An 18863-nucleotide genomic window follows, 5' to 3' on the forward strand; every position below is an offset into this window, starting at 1 on the left:
TTCCACTAGGCAATTCTTATCATAATAACCCTTACTCAATGTGTCGGAAAGTCAACAAAAGGATTTTGTGGTTGCTGAGAGTTTTCATTCCAATCACAAAACCAGGAACTGAATAAAGTAACAGAGATGAGCTCGGGTTCCTTTGAGGTAGATTCAGTTCAAAATCCCTCTTATTACCTGACCCCCATAGGCCCTCACTCTGACTGGTCACTATGGGGTTCTGGATCCCCAGGAACTAGTGTGAGCTCAGAGCACCTTTTGTGCTATACCTGAAAGATGCAAGCATTTCCCTCTCCCAGTGCAGAGCCATTCCCATAGCTGAAGGTCCCTTGCTTAAAGGCTAGAAGAAATGCACACTTATCATATCATCACTGAATTCTTTCTCAAGAGTACCTAAGCTTCCTTTTCATGTCTAAAATTTAAGTTTGGATATTGGATAAAAGGCCAAGACTTTTTAAGTCGTGGTCCAAATTGGCCCTTTGATTGACATACCTAGAATTTGGGGATTTTGGTCGATGTTGGTGTTGTTTTACAAATCAAATGTCTTCTTGCTGGGCTGTACGTATATTTTATTTCTAGAGTACTCATGACTAATCAGCAAATAGTGAAGATCTCTGGGGGTCAGACCATTGTGATTACCCACTGACTCATCTCTTTTTCCCCACCACTACCCAAACCCTAACTGTCTCCAATGTTAACATCCTGATATGTGACTTCTGCCACCCTGGGATTCTAATATTCCAGTGAAATCAGAGTTCACTTCGACTGTGTCTCCTCTCACTGAATCCTAGGTCCACAAAGAAGAGACTCTACAGACATTACCTTTTAAAAGGCTGGGATTCTCCTCACCAATGAATTTCTCAGTGCATGACTCAGAGAGGCCTTGGGGCCACAGCCAGGTGTTAAGGGAATGGATTGAACACACACACACAAAAATTCCCTCTCACTTTCTTCCTCTATGTTATACAAGTAATGTCTAGGCCACCGTTGAGTCCAAGTTAATCAGCAGACTACAAAAAATAACTAAAATTCAACCCCAGTTGAATATAGAATTGCATATAGGTGCATGTACATATATTGACATATTCTTCTTGATCTAAATCACATTCTTCCATCCTTAGTCAACAATCCTCAGAATTCATTCCCTCATGTATCATCCAGAGTTTTGCAAATATAAGTTAATAAAATCTTACAATTCCATTGGGTTGATTTTGCAATAGGCCCTGGGGCATGATTATGCTGGGAGTGGGGTATAGGGCACAGTGTAGTGGACTTTGATGGTTTGAACACTGCACAACCCAATGCTTAGCACCCTGTTAGTTAAAATAGAAATTTCCATATAAGAGACTAGGGAAAGGTATAAACTGATGTAAGCAACCTGGAGCATAAATCTTTGAGTGTAGGTTCCAATCATCTCAGCCCTGTGGCTGAAAGAGATTACATATTTCTATCTTAGGAAGTGACTAGTTTTCAGTTGGTATCTTGAGCTGAGAGATAAAGATTTTGAGTGTCATTTTCTTCTATTAAACTGTCCACTGCTATACCCCCTGTCCTTGAATTCCTCACACCCCTCAACTGCCCTCTTAGAGCAATTACCTTGTCTCACAAACCAGCCTTCAATGGGACTGTCACTCAAGGGGACAACAAGTGATAATTTGATTGGTTGGTGTTTTTTTTTTTTTTTCACTAATTTCAGTGGCTTCTCGGATCCATTTTCTTAATATCAACTTGATTTCCACTTTCTCTTACCCCCTCCAAGGACAGGTAATAAACTCTAGGTTCCCCACAATTTTTCTGAAGGTCTATGGGCTGCAGTCTCTCCTGGTACAAATTTCAATAACAGGGCTTTGGATGCAAATAAAAGAACCCAACCCCAGCTAATTAAAGCAGAAATGGAAATCATTTAAAAGATATTAGATAGCTCACATACTCTCTGGAAGGGCTAACAAAGCAAACTTAGGGATTTTACAGCCAGAAACAATTCCCAAAAGCAAACCACAGGACTTGTCAAGTAAAAACATTCTGAGGCTCCTACCAGGCACAAACACCACAGCACACTTGAAGAGCCTCAATGACCAGACCCTGGACGCTGCCTAGGGAGCAGCTCCCACTGTTCCCCTCGGGAACCAAATGTGGTTGTTTATGCTGTCCCCAACCCCATATGTTGTCCAAATATATTCTGGATGGTCCTTGCTTCTTGGTGTCACTAGTTACTGATTCACAGTCTGGAGGGCAGATGGAGCTGATTAACAGAGCCTAGATCCATGCTCTAACTGCAAGGAGCCTAGAAAGAAAGGAGAGTGTTAGAAGGTAAGGGAGGGACAGGAAAGTATCCCACAAACTGATAATGCAGTTTGAGACTGGAAAACAAAGTAGGTGACTCCATACAATTCACACAGAGTTTTATTCAGGGTAACTTACTGATTAGGGATCGGGCGGGCAATGATCCAGCGGCTGCACAGCTATTCTCAGCAAAGTCCAGACCTTGGTCTACAAATTTTATAGAGCAGGGGATGGAGCTGAGGAGAGTGGGATATATAGTAAGATCAAAGGGTTTGTATGAACCTAATTTACAGCTAACCTTTAATTAGATCTTGTGGCGCCACCTGTGCATCAGGAAAGGGAAAAACTATAGATTTGTGGGAGGCCAAAGCAAGCCTCCCCCCACCCCAGCTTTGTCAGGTATTTCTAAGGTTTGTACATTAATCCCCAAGGGAATAACATGCAGCCCCAAGAGAGGTCATCGAGTGAACATGAGCAAGGTGGACAGCCAAAGATGGAGTCACTATTATCAGCACTCCGACAGTGAGCTCTGGCAAGACATCATAAGGGAAAACATTTCCCAAACATAGACTATGGGTTCTGATGCTTGGATGGACAAAAACAAAATTTATAAAGGTCCACTACCCATGTTGTATAAGAAACGGCAGGGGCTAAGGAGACACAATTGGGAGATAACTTGAGTTTAGTGACCATGATTTATACTATTTTTATTCCCCCCTAGCATTACACACACACAAACACATACATATGCATGTACACACACACACACACACAAACACACTAAATGAACTAATATCCTAGATCTTATAAGTCAAAATGAAAGATAGCAATGCTGCATCCTATAGCAGTGAATCAAAGAATACATGAGTATGAGTCTTCACACTGACTTTGAAGTGGGTTCCTAGAGGGCCTCCACTGATCACTGCATGGTCACAGGTGTCTTATTCTGCATTATCACTGGATATAAGGGCCCACTGAGCATAAAAGATAACTAATAGATAATCACTATTATAAGCAACTCAACTAAAATTTCATCTGAACCAAGTCAATTCAAGGAGAAACACATGGCAGTATCTAGAAATAATATGATAGTAGCAAAAAGGTAATATATTTCTTGTACCAGTCAAAAAAAGGAGTCACACCAATAAAACTAATTTCAGTTAATAAAAATGCAGTGAGAAATATTTTTAAATACATACAGTTTTTAAAAATTTCTTTGCAGTACTGAGGAGTACTCTTGCTAGATTAACTTCTAAAGTATAAATCTGACCATTTCACTATTTTCCTCAAATTCGTCACAGATTCTCAAAATAGACCCTACACCCGTGGAATAGAGATTATACATGAATAGGTCAATAAAACCTGATTTAAATTTTTTTAAAAATTCCACCTCCACTTACCCAGTACTTAGAAAACAAAGTTTTTCTGCATCTCTACCAAATATTAATGATTCCATAATGATTTGACTAAGGGGAGGAAATATGGGCTCCTATTTCTGTTCCCCCAGGACAGCCTTGGCAAGTCATTTGGCCTTACTAAGTTCAGTTTCCACATTTGCAAAATGAAGAAATTGGACAAGATTCTTTCCAGCCCTGAAAGATTGTCAGCTCTACTTGGCCAAAGTGTACTTGCCCATGCCCCACCCCCACCTAAAGTAGGTTTTATTTCCATTCACCTTGATTGATCAAGGTAATCACCCAAAGGATATAAAACACAAATGGTAAAGTTACCAATTCTGAGTCACGAAAGCAAAAAATAATCTAGTTGCTCAGAATTTCCATAATGCTTTATTATATTTTCAAACAGTGTTTAGCCATTAATCGACACAAATCATAATTGGAAACATGAAAGACCCAGAAATGAAGGAAACCATCATTGACAAAATTTACCTAACAAGTCAAAAGCAGAGAAAATGACATTTAAAAATTGTGGGTGAATGATCCCATGGGTGACTGGGCGAGCCACATGCATTGTGGGGACTGAGTGGTATAACACAGTGCTCGAATGGGAGAGAGACGCCACAATCTGGATTGAGCCCTACTTCTTGGGTCCTCATCCCCTTCCTGTCTTACTCACCCTGGCTCACCTGGAACTGGGATGATAACAATAACTCTCCCACCTGACACCCAGGGACTACTGTTCTAACATTACCATAACATCTCTCCTTATTACAATTAGATAATTCATTCAACCTTCCCTGAGCATTTGTTATGCATGTCATGCCAATGTTTCATGTAACCCCCAAGCAAATGAATAATTGGAATCTTCCGCCCTCATCCCTAACACCTCTCTGGCCTCTGCTCTCTCCCTTGTTCTGCTTCCGTCCCACTGACCTCTCTCTGCCCCCAAGGGTTCTCCAGTCCCACTGAGTGGGTGCTCAGGTCATGATCTCAGGGTCCTGGGATCCAGCCATCGAGCTCCCTGCTCAGCAGGGAGTCTGCTTCTCCCACTTCCTCTGCCCCTCCCCCCACTTGTGCTCTCTCTCTCAAATAAATAAATAAATAAATAAATAAAATCTTTAAAAAATAGGATAGCATTGGTAAAGTCGTGGAAGATATGAAATAATAATAATAATAGCTAACATACAATATGCCAAGAACGATGCTAAGAACTTATATGTATTGTCATTTTATTGTTACATCAACCAAATAATGTAAGTATAATTTTTCCAGATTAGGAAAGTGAGGATGTAGTTAAAAAATATGTTCAAGATCACCCAGCAGGTGAGTGTTAGGCTGGGGTATGAATCTCAGGGACCTCCATCATTTTCTGACTCCAAAGCCTATGAACTAGGTTAACACTATCTACTCTTCCAGAATTGAGCTAGCTCAAGTGTCCCAAGCAACTCAGCACCTGTGGTCACCATTTGTCTCACCACCCCCAAGAGTGAACATCTATCCATCCCTCTACTCTTGTGACTCTACCATTTTCATGACACAACTTCTGTCTGTCCCACCCGCTCTGAGTCTCTCATTTTTGCTTCTCTCTGCTATTGCTTCTCCATTTCTACTGCTTTCCACTTCTCCTGTCCTCTCTGTCTCACATTCATGTTCTCCACGAGAGCCTTTCATTGTGTTAGAGAAACGTCTGTAATCATCATTGGTTGGCTTGGACTGTTTAGCGTCCAACTCCTGTTAACACTCCAATCTCCCTTCTGGGGGATCTTCTACAGATACAGGCATGGAACCCACATCCTACACAGTAGCCAATGAGCCAGTGCTCGCTCTCTCCATGCCTAGCCTGGCTATGGAGCAAGCATGTCACTTGGCCTCAGCTAGCCAGACAAGTATAAGGACAGCTGAAGACCACCCCCATCAAAGGAGCAGCAGTGGAGGCAGCAGGTTGAACATGCTGCTCCTCCTGTATAACTTTTGCTGTGTTCCCCACTGCAGACCTCTTCAGAGCACCTTGGTTTCTGCCTCTTCTCTAAGCCAGGTCTTCTAGGTCCCTATAGAGATCCAAGCCACAGACATCCTTCCAGCAAATATTCTGTTGAGGTTAAATTAGCCAAAATCATTTCCTATTGCTTGCAAACAGGAATCCAACCAGGACTCAGACACCATGCTGTTATGGCTCTCACATCTGAGCTGCCTTTGGCTATGGTGCTTACATCTGCTGCCTTTGGCTACAGCCCCTCTCTATAATGCAATCCCTTGAAGCCGGCGTGGCAGAGCCACATAACTGAAAACATGGCAGCTTTGGTCAAAGGAGCCACCTGTGGCCTCTGTATTCAGGAGGGAGTTGGGAGTAGGGACTCTGATGGACCCTAAATCAATACTCTGGGAGGTTTATATGTTGAACCAATTGAGTCAGTGACCAGTGGGAGACTGAAGATGTATGAAAGAGAAGAGACAAGGGTGGAGTAAGGGCTCTGAGGAAATGGGAGTGAGGTAGAGGGACTAGTCCTGGAAAATCAGAAGAGTCTCCTCGCCCCCAACCCCAACCCTGCTCCTGAGATCACTAATGCAGGTATGTTTATAAAGTGAAAGGAACTTGAAGGAGTTCTTGTAAATAGAATCTACTTCCTCTGTGAGGTAAGAGCCAAGGTAATCTGGTGATCGTGACTGCAGGGGGTTGTGGGGTGGATTTGAAGAAAGTGATGAAAATTTGGAAAACCCACGGTGAGAAACTGGAGAGGGGGGGCGTAGTGGGAACTGACAAAAGGACCACTGAGGTGCTTTGAGGCAACTGTTTGCATTTCCATTCCTTAACAGCAACTAACTACTCCATAGAGAGTTTTTGAACAAGGACTCAGACAAAGGATAACAAGCTTTCCCTGAAACTTTTTCGGTGCAAAAACAGGGGCTTGGCAAAATCTAGCAAATTTCACAAAATAGAAAAACCTTTAACCTAACTTCTCAATTTTGTAGTTTTGCAACTCTGGGACTTTTCAGAGTGACCTCCTTTGCCAGCCCGGAAGGTGGTAATTACTGGACTAAAAAAAAAAAAAAAAGTATGAAACAATAGAAATCTTTTCTTAAGGAATCTGGATTCTGTCTGATTCATTCTTTTTGAGATGAAAAAGTTGGTTCACTTTGTATACAAAGGTATAAAAAAAAATTTAGACCAAAGACGTTAAGGGCCTTTACAGAAATATTAAGTAGTGACAGTCACATTGACAAATCTATTCAAAGTGGCCATTATTATTGGAGGAAAATGGAACTGCCAAAATGAGCCTTGCTGAAATTCAGACAGACAGTGAAAAGCTCATCTCTAAAATCTGAAGAATAACACAGCTTGGGTGTGGTTATGTTTGATGATTCAGCACATCGAATTAAATCGTAAAATGCCCTGCCTGCTGATTCTGGTAAGCAACTGAACTGATACATAAATTGTAGGCTGTGTTTTAGACTGCTGGTTAGATTCATGAAGTAAAGATGTGCTTCTGACTTATAAGAAAATGAACAATCCCTTGGCCTTCGCAGTCATGTCCTAAAAGAAGACAGCATCTGGATAAAATTCAACATGTAATTTTAGCTTTTGTCACATTTTGAATAAAAATAGTTGGCTGAACAACTACCTATTTAAATTATTGAAAGCGGGTGATTACAAATAAGCGTCCTGGCTGATAATTAGAGTGGCAGTAGAAATTATTCAGAGTATGAAGAGCTTGGATAGGATTCCAGAAGTAGTTTTCCCTTAAATTGAGTGGTGCAGACAAAGGCAGTTTGTTCTTCAAAAAAATGAGTATTCTTACACTATCACATTCATTGATGGAGGCTACACAGACATGGGTTAATTTATTTAGCATTTCAGAGGTTTGGGGTTTTCAAACTGCAAAGATGAAGCAAAATAGAGATTAAAATTCATCATTATTTTCTTGTTCTTTTCAAACATGAAAGCATCACATTCTTAAATGACAACTCCCAGCACACAGGTTTTTATTTGAGACATGGTAAAGAAACAAAAAGATCAACTCCCTTTTTGACACCTAATATGATTCAAAACAGCCACTAGAGGACAGTCAAAACACTGGGGATGTAGTGAGGCAAGTCCTTAGATAAGTAACTTCAAATGAAAGGATTTTAAAAAGCATTTGATCAATGTTTAGAGAGAAAGAGATTGTTAGAGAAATTCAGAGACAGAGATAGATAAAGAACAAAGTATCTTCTTGATCACATGACTGTAACAATGAGAAAAAGCAGTAAAAATGTCCCACAAGCGTGCCAGGATTTTCACTGGAACACATTTCCGGGACAGTACAATCACAGCATGATATCTGCCCCGTGCCTTGGAGACAAGAGTTGTAGGACAGTGATTCAGCACATATGACGTAATGAGGTCAGTTCCCCAACACATTTGATTTCAAACACTGCTTCCAAAACAGCAGAAGATCAAGGATAACACCCAAAACACAAATCACTGGCATCTGCCTTATGGAACATTCACAGGCAGCTGCAATGGTAGGTGTGTATGTGCTTTTAATGTAAGCGATGTCTTTTTAGATTCCAAAGTCAGAATTGTTACTTTTTAAAAAAATTCCCATGGCTCCATTTAACCCACGCTATTTGTGGGAGGTGAGGAAGAGATGACTCACATGATTGCTAAAACGCTTGTGAAAATGCAGATAAAATGGTGACAGACATTGAAGTACTCAGCTCTTAGTCTTTAAAAATCTCTCCAAAAAGAGTATTGGGCTAGGAGTGAGGAAGGCATGAAGAAAAATTAATCCTATGCATTATGAAGATTCCCAGACTTTAAGCTAAAAAGTATTTTAAGGTCGTAGGCATCTGATTTTTTTTTTCATTATTGCCAGTCTATAATTTTTCTCTTAGCTATTTTAAATTAGAAAAATCTGTATATTGTGATATCACATTCAAGAAGCTTTCCAAATCAGCTACTGCTGAATTAACCATGGAAATGTCAAAGGGAATTAAAGAACCTTCTAGGGGTAAGTGAGATGAATAAAGACAGAAGTCAGGGCCAACACATTTTGATTTCCTGAAGCAGAGCTTGGGCAGTCGGTTTTAGGACTTCCGTGAACAGCACTCTGGCTCCTTGGAGGAAAAGGCTCTAAGCACTTTGAGCTGACTCAATGGGAAATAACTACATCCTTGTTCTTTCAGAGTGAGAGACTAATCTAACTTGTTGACTGTAAAAGGGAGCAAGGGTGATACTTATGTCCCAGATACTTAAATCTCCAACCCTTTGTCTGAAATACAGCGGAGATTAATTTATTGAGCATATTTACTTCCATTTTTGTAAGTAAATACTTATTTTTCATATGAATGCAGAGAAAAACAAATCATTTAGCCTAACATAAGACATCTTACGATGAGTCTTATGACCACGTTTTATTCAAATCTCCTCTCTAAACATTTATGTGACTCTGGGTTTGCCTTTCCTTTTCCTTTCATAAAGCAGATTTGCACTGGGGCAGTAGAATCAGGCATGCCTTAACTATTTGGCCCCTTGGGTTCACTGGAGTTATACTACTTACTGTAAGAGACAGGGGAATTTGAATTAGTGATTCCTAAATTCCTTAAGAGGCTTTCATATGTGGTAGTGATTCTGAGCACCAAAGGGTTTTTGTAGACCTGGCTCTACTACAAAGAACCTAGCCTGTAATTATGCAACTTATAGGACAGGTTGTAAAATAAATTAGTCATACACAAAGGTAAAAGTTCAGATGCTAACGTGCCTGCAAGTTTGAGATTTTTAAGCCCAGTTCAAATATGCAGATTCCTCTCCAAAAGTTACCCTAGTCTCACCAGGAGAGATATGCACCCCTACAATTCCTAATTGTACCCTTCAGATGGCCCTTGTCTATCTTATATTATAGTTACTGTACATTCCTAAAAAGCAGGGTTGTGTCTCACACATCACTCAATTGCCTGATTGTCTGGCACAATTGTAACTCCATAAATATTGACCAGATGAATGAGATTGCAAGATAGAAGGTAAGCAAGAGATGGGACTCACCCAACACATGTCCCTGGGTGCTTACTTTCCTTGTAAGGCGATTTAATCTTCCATCCAGAAGCAAGGCCCAGAGCTTCCATGGATGGTTCTCTACTTTGTTCCCAGGTGTCCGTGCTGCCTCAGCCATGCCCTCCAGATGCAGGAGTCGGCCTCCTTTGCGAAGGTTAGTCAGCCTTGAGGTTCTCGAACTGCTGGACAACGTTAATTGATATTCCTCAAAAGGATGGATTGACTGGGTCGTGTCTTGCGTAGCATCTCTCACATCGGAGGTGCTCTGTACAAGAGGAAGGAAGGGAAGAATGATTATATGGAAAGATATTAAGCTCTAGTTTCTTAAATACCAACAGAATTTTCAGAATCAAATCTGCCAGACTGCTGCTGTAGACCACTTGTTCTCCTCTGAGCCCTTCCTGTCCCTTCCATCCTCACACTCAATAATGCCATTTGAATGAGTCATATCGCTCCCAGGATGGTATTTTATAAAGTTAAATGTTTTAGGAAGAAGTAGGGTTCTTTGATCTTTAATCTGGTTTGTAGCTCTGTTTCTACTTACTCTCTCCAGGCTCTGCTTTTCTTCCCAAACCTCCTCCAGGTTTTGGTGTTTGTAAATTGCTTGTTCCTTCATTATTTTTAACATGTGCTCCACCAGAAGCCCACAGTACTCCTGTACGAGGAGCTAACACTGATAGAGGAGTAAACTGGCATAACCAAAAGAAAAGAAAAAATAATTAAACCTGATGCCAAAACAAACTTAAATAAAATTCTGCCTGTTTATTTTTTTCACAGTTGGGAGGAAAATCTCAAAATTTAATAAGCTCCATTGTTTAACAAAATAGCACTAAAATGGCCATAAAAAATAAGTGTGGGTGTATTTATGTACTAAGTATGATTTATCCTCCCTCCCCCCCTTTCTTTCTCACTCTTTCATCTGTTCATTCATTCTTTCGTGATAACACACGTAAGCAGATCAAACAAAGGGACTTTTCTTCTTCTGAACATATTAAAAATGAGAGAAATGGGAAGGGGTCAGATATCCTGCAAAAACGGCAGAAGTGTGACTGAATTGTCTTTAGTGGATACTATAATATTCCTAATTGTTTGCATGAGAAACATTTAATATATTGGCAGGGTCACAATTCTGGTATATCAATCATGTATATTTTAACCTTCAGTATAATTTCATATGTTTGACTTCATTTCCTTAACCCTGTATGTCAAAATGTAATGGTTTCCCAAAGGTAAGATTCTTTGAAGACTTTGCCCTTTATGGCGGCCATACTTTATCTTAACATTTTAGTGATAGTCATTTGATTAATAGAAACAGAGGCTCACTCATGACATCTACGCCAGCAATGAGTTAGTTGTTCACCAAATGATTTTTCCTTCCTTTCCAAGTACCTGCCGGGTGACATGTCATAGCCACTTTTCCAATTGGATGTAGCCTGTGACTGGGTGTTGGTCAATGGAATGAATACCATGAACAGTATATGAACAGTCATATACTACTTCCAGCCCTCACATACACATTTCTCTCTTTTTTCCCCCTTGTACCAATTGAATGGAGAAGTCTCAGGATCAAAAAAAAAAAAGGATCTACAGCCTACACTGCTATTTGGAGGACAGCTGACCTGTAAAGCCAGCCAGCCAGGCTAATATGAGTGACAAACTTTTATTTTGGATTTCCAATCCAAATTTCAAACTTTACAGTTTTGACATTCTGTGTTATAGCAGTTGGCCTGTCCCAACTAATATACCAATCTGAGAAAACTGATGTTATGTTATTCTAAAGATCTTCATGGATGGGAGCTGAAATGGGAAAACCAAGCTACTGGGAATTACTGTGAATATAGAGATCTGCTGTTTTCTCTCTCTGTGTCATTCATTCACAAAGCACCAGACTAAGATAAGATAGCTGTGGCAAAGACATTGTTGTAAATATTCAATTCAAAAAATATTTAGTAAGCAAAACTATGTGCCAGACACCAACATGAAGGGTCATCTTTAGTTAACCACTAGATGGGAGTGGCAAATGGTTCTTATGAAAAGGGTAGAGAGCAAGAAAACAACACAGCTTAATAAGACAATTAACTAAAGGCTTTGGTGGGGGGAAATAAACCAGGCATGAAGAAATGGGAGAGGGAGTTGGACACCAGAAGAAGGAGGTATAGAATGGAAGTAGGAAGCAGAGCTTGGAGATATTCCTTGAGGTACTCTGGGAGATTTTTATGGGATCCTGAGGTCCAGCCCAGGAATGGGGAAGAAATAGTAACTAGCACCAATCTGACATCTGATACCTTCAGCCTTCTATTCATTCTTCCCATCTTCTTTAATCTTTCCTCATAAATCTTATTTTCTAACCATGTAATGATCATTTCATTCCCTTTGCTCTTTTAAAATAAGTAGGCTATTTCTAGGCTTTATAAACTTTCCATTATAGTCCCCTAAACTGTATTCAAGATAAAAGATGAAGCACCTCTCCATACTTTACAAAGCCATGCTCCATAGTTATACCTCATGGTACACCCCAGGTATCTGGTGGGAATCTTGGAGGGACTGTCAAACCAATCAAGCAAAAGCAATTTCTAGGGCACCTGGGTGGATCAGTTGGTTAAGCGACTGCCTTCGGTTCAGGTCATGATCCCAGAGTCCTGGGATGGAGTCCCACATCAGGCTCCTGGCTCAGCAGGGAGCCTGCTTCTCCCTCTGACCTTCTTCCCTCTCATGCTGTTTCTCTCTCTCTCTCTCTCTCAAATAAATAAATAAAATCTTTAAAAAAAAAGCAATTTCTAGATCCTTTTCTGCAATGGTGAAGAACAGACCACCATACAGAGTCTTGGATTTCTATGTAATACTTTTGGTAGGATATAAAAAAAAAAAAGAAAATTCCTGCCTTAATTATTATGATTTTCTGTAGTTGGCTGCCACTGAGCAAGGTTGAGCAATCTATTTCTCTGAAGGGAACACCCATCTTTCTGGGAAAATTTAGGCACATTCCTTCCTAGAAGAGAAGGGAAAGACTAAGTGGCCTTTGGCAGAATTTTAAGACCTATCTAAAAAAATGACATTTCACAATGATAACATGGTGTGGCAGTGAAAATCTTGATTTGACATTGTCCACTGTCTCCAAAAGGTTCACAGTGCTTTTGCATATACATAATTTCATCCAAAGATGCTTATGTTGGTAATAGCCTCACTTGTAGAGCCAGGTAAATTAGTCTGTTCGAGGCTTCCTGGGAAATGCTGTAGGCTTAGAACTGGTACTTTTATTTAGGAAATAACTAGACAGAGCCTGGAATCATAATGTTATCCCTTTTGAGTCAGAAGGCCTTGAGCAGATGAGGTAACTGCCCTCTGCATCTTTGTCTGTGAAATGGGAGTAGGTTGCTAGACCACATTCCCTTCCCCTTCACTCTTTTGATTTTTATCATTCTCCCCAGTAGGTCACAGTGGGTTCCCTTTGTTTCCATCCTCACCCTCAGTGGAGAGGGGTCTTTTAGCTTAGTATTCAGAACTTTCCTGACCTCTCAATCTAAAGGAAACATTCAGTTCCGCATCACATTACTCTGGTTTATTTTGTCCATAGAATTCATCATAACCTGAAATTATCTTTTAAAAATAATTTATTGGTTCAATCACCAAGCATTTGTACTCCTCCATACATACACACACATTAGAACATAAGCCCCATATCTGTTTGTTCACCACTGTATAGTACAGTACCGAGTGCACAACAGTCATTTAATTAAGTGAGTAAATCCAAGATGCGCCACGTGAACTTTATGGATGCTTCCCAAGAATGGGGGATATAATGTAAAGAAAACTTACTAATGTAAGTAAAAGTAGTACAGTGACACAAAGTCAGGACCGAGGGAGAGGGCAGAGGATGATGTGGAAATGAGGATGAGAAAGAAGGAGACCAAGGGAGGAAGGAGTCCGTGAGCCCCTGCTGAGAGCAAAGTTGGCAGGGACAGGAGACAAACAAGGGGAGCAGGACAGAAACATCTGCACTTTCCTTTGAACTCCAAGGATATTCCTAGTAGACATGAGTAAGCCGGGAACTATTCTCACTGGACTTCCTAGCTATTTGGAATGGAAAGAGGTGTTTCAGCTGTGATACTTATTTCTAGTGGTGTTGTAAGTATTAAAGTGGGTTCATGTATGTAATACCATAGTACCATGATACAGAGTAAGCAGTGACCTCAACTCCTTGGATCCCTTTTTTCCTGGGCATCTTCAGCATCTTCTCTCCCCTCATTATTCCCTGTCAGCATTCAGACATGTGCTCATAGTTCCTATCTTTTGAATAATCTCTTTGCCCTTGCATCTGTCTCTATTTATCTTTGTTTCTCTGTTCCCCCTCACAACTAAGCTTCTGGAAGACAAACAAACAAACAAAAAACCGAACCCACCCCATCACTGATTGACCTACCACAGTCCAGTTATAGAAACTGGTCTCACTAAGGCCACAAGTTACCCCCTAGTTGTCAAAAACAATGAGCCATTCAGACCCCTTCTCTCCTGCTTCTTTGCAGCATTCAACATTCTTGAGCACTTGCTTCTTAAAACCCTTTTCTCCTGGATTTTTTGATATCACACTCACCGGGTTCCTCTCCTACCAGTCTGGTCCCTCCTTCTCATGCCCCATTGTGGATTTTTCCTCTTCTGCCTGATTTTTAAATGTTGAAATTCCTCAACAAGGCTGAAGGTCAACATCTGACCTTCGTCTCTGTCTTCATTCTTTAAGTATCCTCATCCATTCCTATGCTTTAAATCCATCTGTATTATAACTCCCAAATTCATAGCCTCCAAATTTATATTTCAGTTCCAGATCTGTGTACCCAAATGTCTACTTGACATGTCCACTTGGATGTCCACTTGGACATCACAAACTTAATGTGTCTAAAATGGAACTCTTGCTCTCCCCTCACCCCAGCCCAAACCAATACCCACCCTCTTCCAGTCTTATTTGTCTTAGGAAGTGACACCACCATTCACCCAGAAAATAGCAAGCCTCTCCCTCAACTGCTATGGACAATCCATTACTAAGCCTTGCCAGTCTTCTCTCCAAATTAAATTTTAACTCCATCTCTTTCTCTTCATCTCCACTTCTTTCACTCTGGTCTTTCCTCCATCATCTCTCATCTGAAATGCTTTTTATGTTCTTTCAATTTTGCACAACTCCAATTCATTCTTAGAATTCCTATTATATCCTATAATGATAATTTAAAAATTAAATTTTATTATATCACTCTGCAGCAAGTAGAATAACATTTGTCTTTTCCATGGCCCATTCAGAATAATCTAGCCTCAGTTGCTTCTAAAGGTGCATCTCATTTTAGTCTCTTATCCCTTGCCATGCACTAAGCATATAGTCTTTTTCTACCCTTCACATTTGCCTGTACCTATGCACAACCTGTTTCCTCTAGTTGAGATATCTTCCCCATCCCCTTCACCTGTCTACTCCAGTAATTCCTCAGGTTTCCATTCAAATATTCCCTGATTCATTAATCTACATTAGGCCTTCCCCTATTTTTTCCTGAACTCTGTTCTTTTCTTTCATACAATCTAACACAATTTGTAATTATATACCTATACATATGGTTATCTATATCAATATAAAATTATATATAGCATATATTTAATATGTATATGATATACTGCATATAATATTACATATAATTCTATATCTGGTATATTTAAATACACATAACATAAATATATACAGATAGAGATATATCTGTAATTACACAGCTCTACATGTGATTGTTTCCCCAACTAGACAGTAGGAATTATATGTTTTCCTCATAATTGTATACCCCACCCTTGGCAGTGTGCGTGACACAATATGCATATAATAAATATTTGTTTTGTGAAAGAATATCATTACTCAGTAGTAACACAAATATGTTAGTAGTATAGATCCAAATCCCTTTTCTGAGTCCCTTACAGCCAGAGATGTTTGGGAATTCAGAAATGTTCTGATTTTTGTGCATATATCACATTATAGAACACTCCTGGCAGACTTTAGGGCAGCATCTGTAATCAAACACTAATATTTCCACAGTTCAACGTACAAATATTTATAATAAGTAGAAGTAGTTAAATCTCTGAATAGTCACATCAGGTCAGCTCCAATTCCATCATCAATGAAGTTGTGAAAACAAAGTCTGAGTTTTCAGAAGAGTTTGGATTTAGGAATTGCCCATAAAGGACTGAGGAGCTGTCCTATCTTTGCCATGATATCTGGCTTTCATAGAAAGTGCCACAGAAGAGCTCACTTTCACCGTGTGAAAAAGCATTTACTCAGACTGACCCAAAATAAATTTGAGCTATTCATGGGGAAATAACTGACTCCCCATGGACTCCAACAGACAGCCTTTCCACCATTAAATTCACTCTCACTGACATAACCATCTGGGAGCACTTGAAACTCTACATTTTGCAACAGAGTTGGGAGAAGAAAAAATATAGGGAATTCTGTCCAAAGCCATGGTCCCTACTGCCCAAGATGTATTTAACTTTAAAAGTTCTGCCTCACCCGTCCCTGCCCCTGCAGACACTCATGACTTACAGGACTTCTCTGCTAATAACTTTCTTGAACTTCCAAGTGTCTTTGTGCTTACATTATAAATGCTTTCATCTTTAAATTCAGGACTATGTTACAAGTTATTGGCTCTTCTTTGTGATGGTTATTTTATTCTAAATTATTTTATCTATAAAAGAATTAAGCATTTATGAAAATTTTCTGCCAAAACATAAGTAATAACAAACTCATTTAAAAAGGGACTATTAAGGAGGAAAAATTCAAGGTGCCTTATATTCTGTCAAAAATATGTCTAGGTGCGTGGTGCCCTCTTTCCTCTTATCTTTCACCACCCATCTGGGGTGGGGGTAGGTACTATTCTAAAATAAATATTATGCAAGTTTTTGGATGAGAACCTGAATTTTAAACACTTAATAGATCATTGTAACTTTACTTTAAAAAATGGAAAAATTATTCTCACTTTAGTATTATTGGCATGAAACTTTGACACATAAAGGTATTCATGAGAGTTATTATAACAGAAAATGAATAGAAAAATAAACAACTTTTCAGGGCATTATTAGCTTACTTTAAGCACCATAAAAAGGTAAAATAACAGAAAGATTTGGTCAAATATTCATAGAGGAACAAGAAGCATATCATCAATAAGTGGGGTTCCCTTTAACAAACAAGAAAATATTTTATAAGCATCTTTAACTTGATGCCAAAATGTGCATTTTAAAATACATTCAGTAAGAAGACATGGTAATATCTCATCTTTAATATAAACTGTCATGTGTTTAATCTCCCAAAAGGCAATTTTCCAAGATGGTAACATTATTTTTCTTAATTTACCTTCCATGTTTTTAATTGTAAAACAACCACAAGATGCAACTTAGAGACAACTCTATTTTATCTGAATTCAAAGCCACAAAGATGTGTCTCAAAGCTGATGGCCTACCAAACAAGACATCTTAAAAGAGGCAAAAAACCACTGGTGACATTTTATTCAGCCTTAAAGCAGCTGGGACACAGAATTTTGGAGAAACAGGACTTATTTCCCTCTTAAATTAGGAAAAGGGATAAACGGGAAGATGCAGTTGAAGTCATTTTAAACTTTCTTTTTAAATTTATTTTTTTAATTGGGTTAAAAGAGTCATAATATAAAATTTACCGTTTTAACCATTGTTAAGTTTACAGTATTATAGATTTCAGTACATTCACACTGTTACCCAACCTTCACCACTATCCATCTCCAGAACTTTTTCATCTTCCCAAACTGATGCTCTGTCCCCATTAAACACTAATTCCCCATGTCCCTCTCCTCCAGCCGTTGACAGGCATCATTCTACTTTCTGTTTCTATGAATCGGACTATTCCAGGTACTTTGCATAAGTGAAATCATACAATATTTGTCCTTTTGTGACTGGCTTCTTTCACTTAGCATAATGTCCTCAAGTTTCACTCACATTGCAGCAAGTGTCAGAATTTCCTTCCTTTCTAAGGCTAATAGTCCACTTATGTATATATCACATTTGTTCCTTCATTCAGCTGTTGATGGACACTTGAGTTACTTCTACCTTTTGGTTATTGTGAATTATGTTGCTTAAACTCTTTTTTTAAAACACATAAAATATTGGCTAGAAAAATTTCCCAACAGGATAAAACTGACACCCTTTGCTTCAAAAGGAAGTCTATTTAGTCAGAGAAGAAACTCCACTTTTTCCAATAATATTACAATTACCTTTCGCAAGTTAAATGTTGTTTCATTAGATGAAAAGTAAAATGTCCTCCTAACTACCTTTCCTCCAAATCGCCAAACTTAGTTTTAGAATTCATGTAATATAAGGATTGTAATAAGACATTCTCCTGCTGTTACTAAATTTGCACCACTGAAAGGTAACAAGCATTTGCCAAATTCACCAAGTTAGTAACAAGAACAGAGAATAAATCCTTGTCTTCTAACTTTCAAGGGAATTAAGTTTACAACAACACTGTGAATACATGTAAGCTTCAGAATCACAACAGTCCAAATACCAGGTAGATTCTAAAATAAAGTTAGGTCTATCTTAAATACCACATAAGGAGGTTTATTATTAAGACTTCACCTTATGGTCCCTTGTAATGAAGTTTTGAAGGACAGACTCCCCAGATTTTCTCATAAAGGGTGTAGTATGGAAGAAACCTTAGGGATCATCTTGGGCAATTCCTCATTCTACACCAGGCCAAGAAGCATTACTTTCCTATCATAGCCAGTTGCTTAAAATCATTTTAGGGGTAAGGAGAGAGATGAATTGGGATGCCTGGATGGCTCAGGCGGTTAAGCGTCTGCCTTCTGCTCAGGTCATGATCCCAGGGTCCTGGCATCGAGTCCCACAACGGGCTCCCTGCTCAGAGGAGAGCCTGCTTCTCCCTCTCCCTCTGCTGCTCCCCCTGCTTGTATTCTTTCTCTCTTTCTCTTTCAAATAAATAAATAAAAGATATATAAAAGAAAGAGAGATGAATTAATTAATAACATGCTATGTCCTATGTATGTCTTCCTTTTATGTCTGAAAGTAGGATTCCAGTATAATTTGAGGGTTTTCAAGGCAGCATGCTAGAGTTTTTATTTCATATTTTCAGGCTGCCGAGATTG

General features: G+C 39.3%; 1 protein-coding gene across 6 annotated transcripts in view; it reads right to left on the reverse strand.

Moving 5' to 3' along the window:
- Positions 1-18863, reverse strand: part of SCEL (sciellin) — a 302338-nt gene that overhangs the window by 140671 nt on the left and 142804 nt on the right. For all 6 annotated transcript variants that reach the window (XM_035726891.1, XM_035726893.1, XM_035726889.1 and 3 more), the window contains exon 2: positions 9706-9979. In XM_035726891.1, coding sequence (XP_035582784.1) covers positions 9706-9785 — 80 coding nt within the window. In that variant the 5' untranslated portion in view covers positions 9786-9979. The remainder of the gene's footprint in view (positions 1-9705; positions 9980-18863) is intronic.

The sequence above is a fragment of the Zalophus californianus genome, chromosome 3 (assembly GCF_009762305.2).
Source record: "Zalophus californianus isolate mZalCal1 chromosome 3, mZalCal1.pri.v2, whole genome shotgun sequence".
NCBI classification, from domain to species: Eukaryota; Metazoa; Chordata; class Mammalia; order Carnivora; family Otariidae; genus Zalophus; species Zalophus californianus.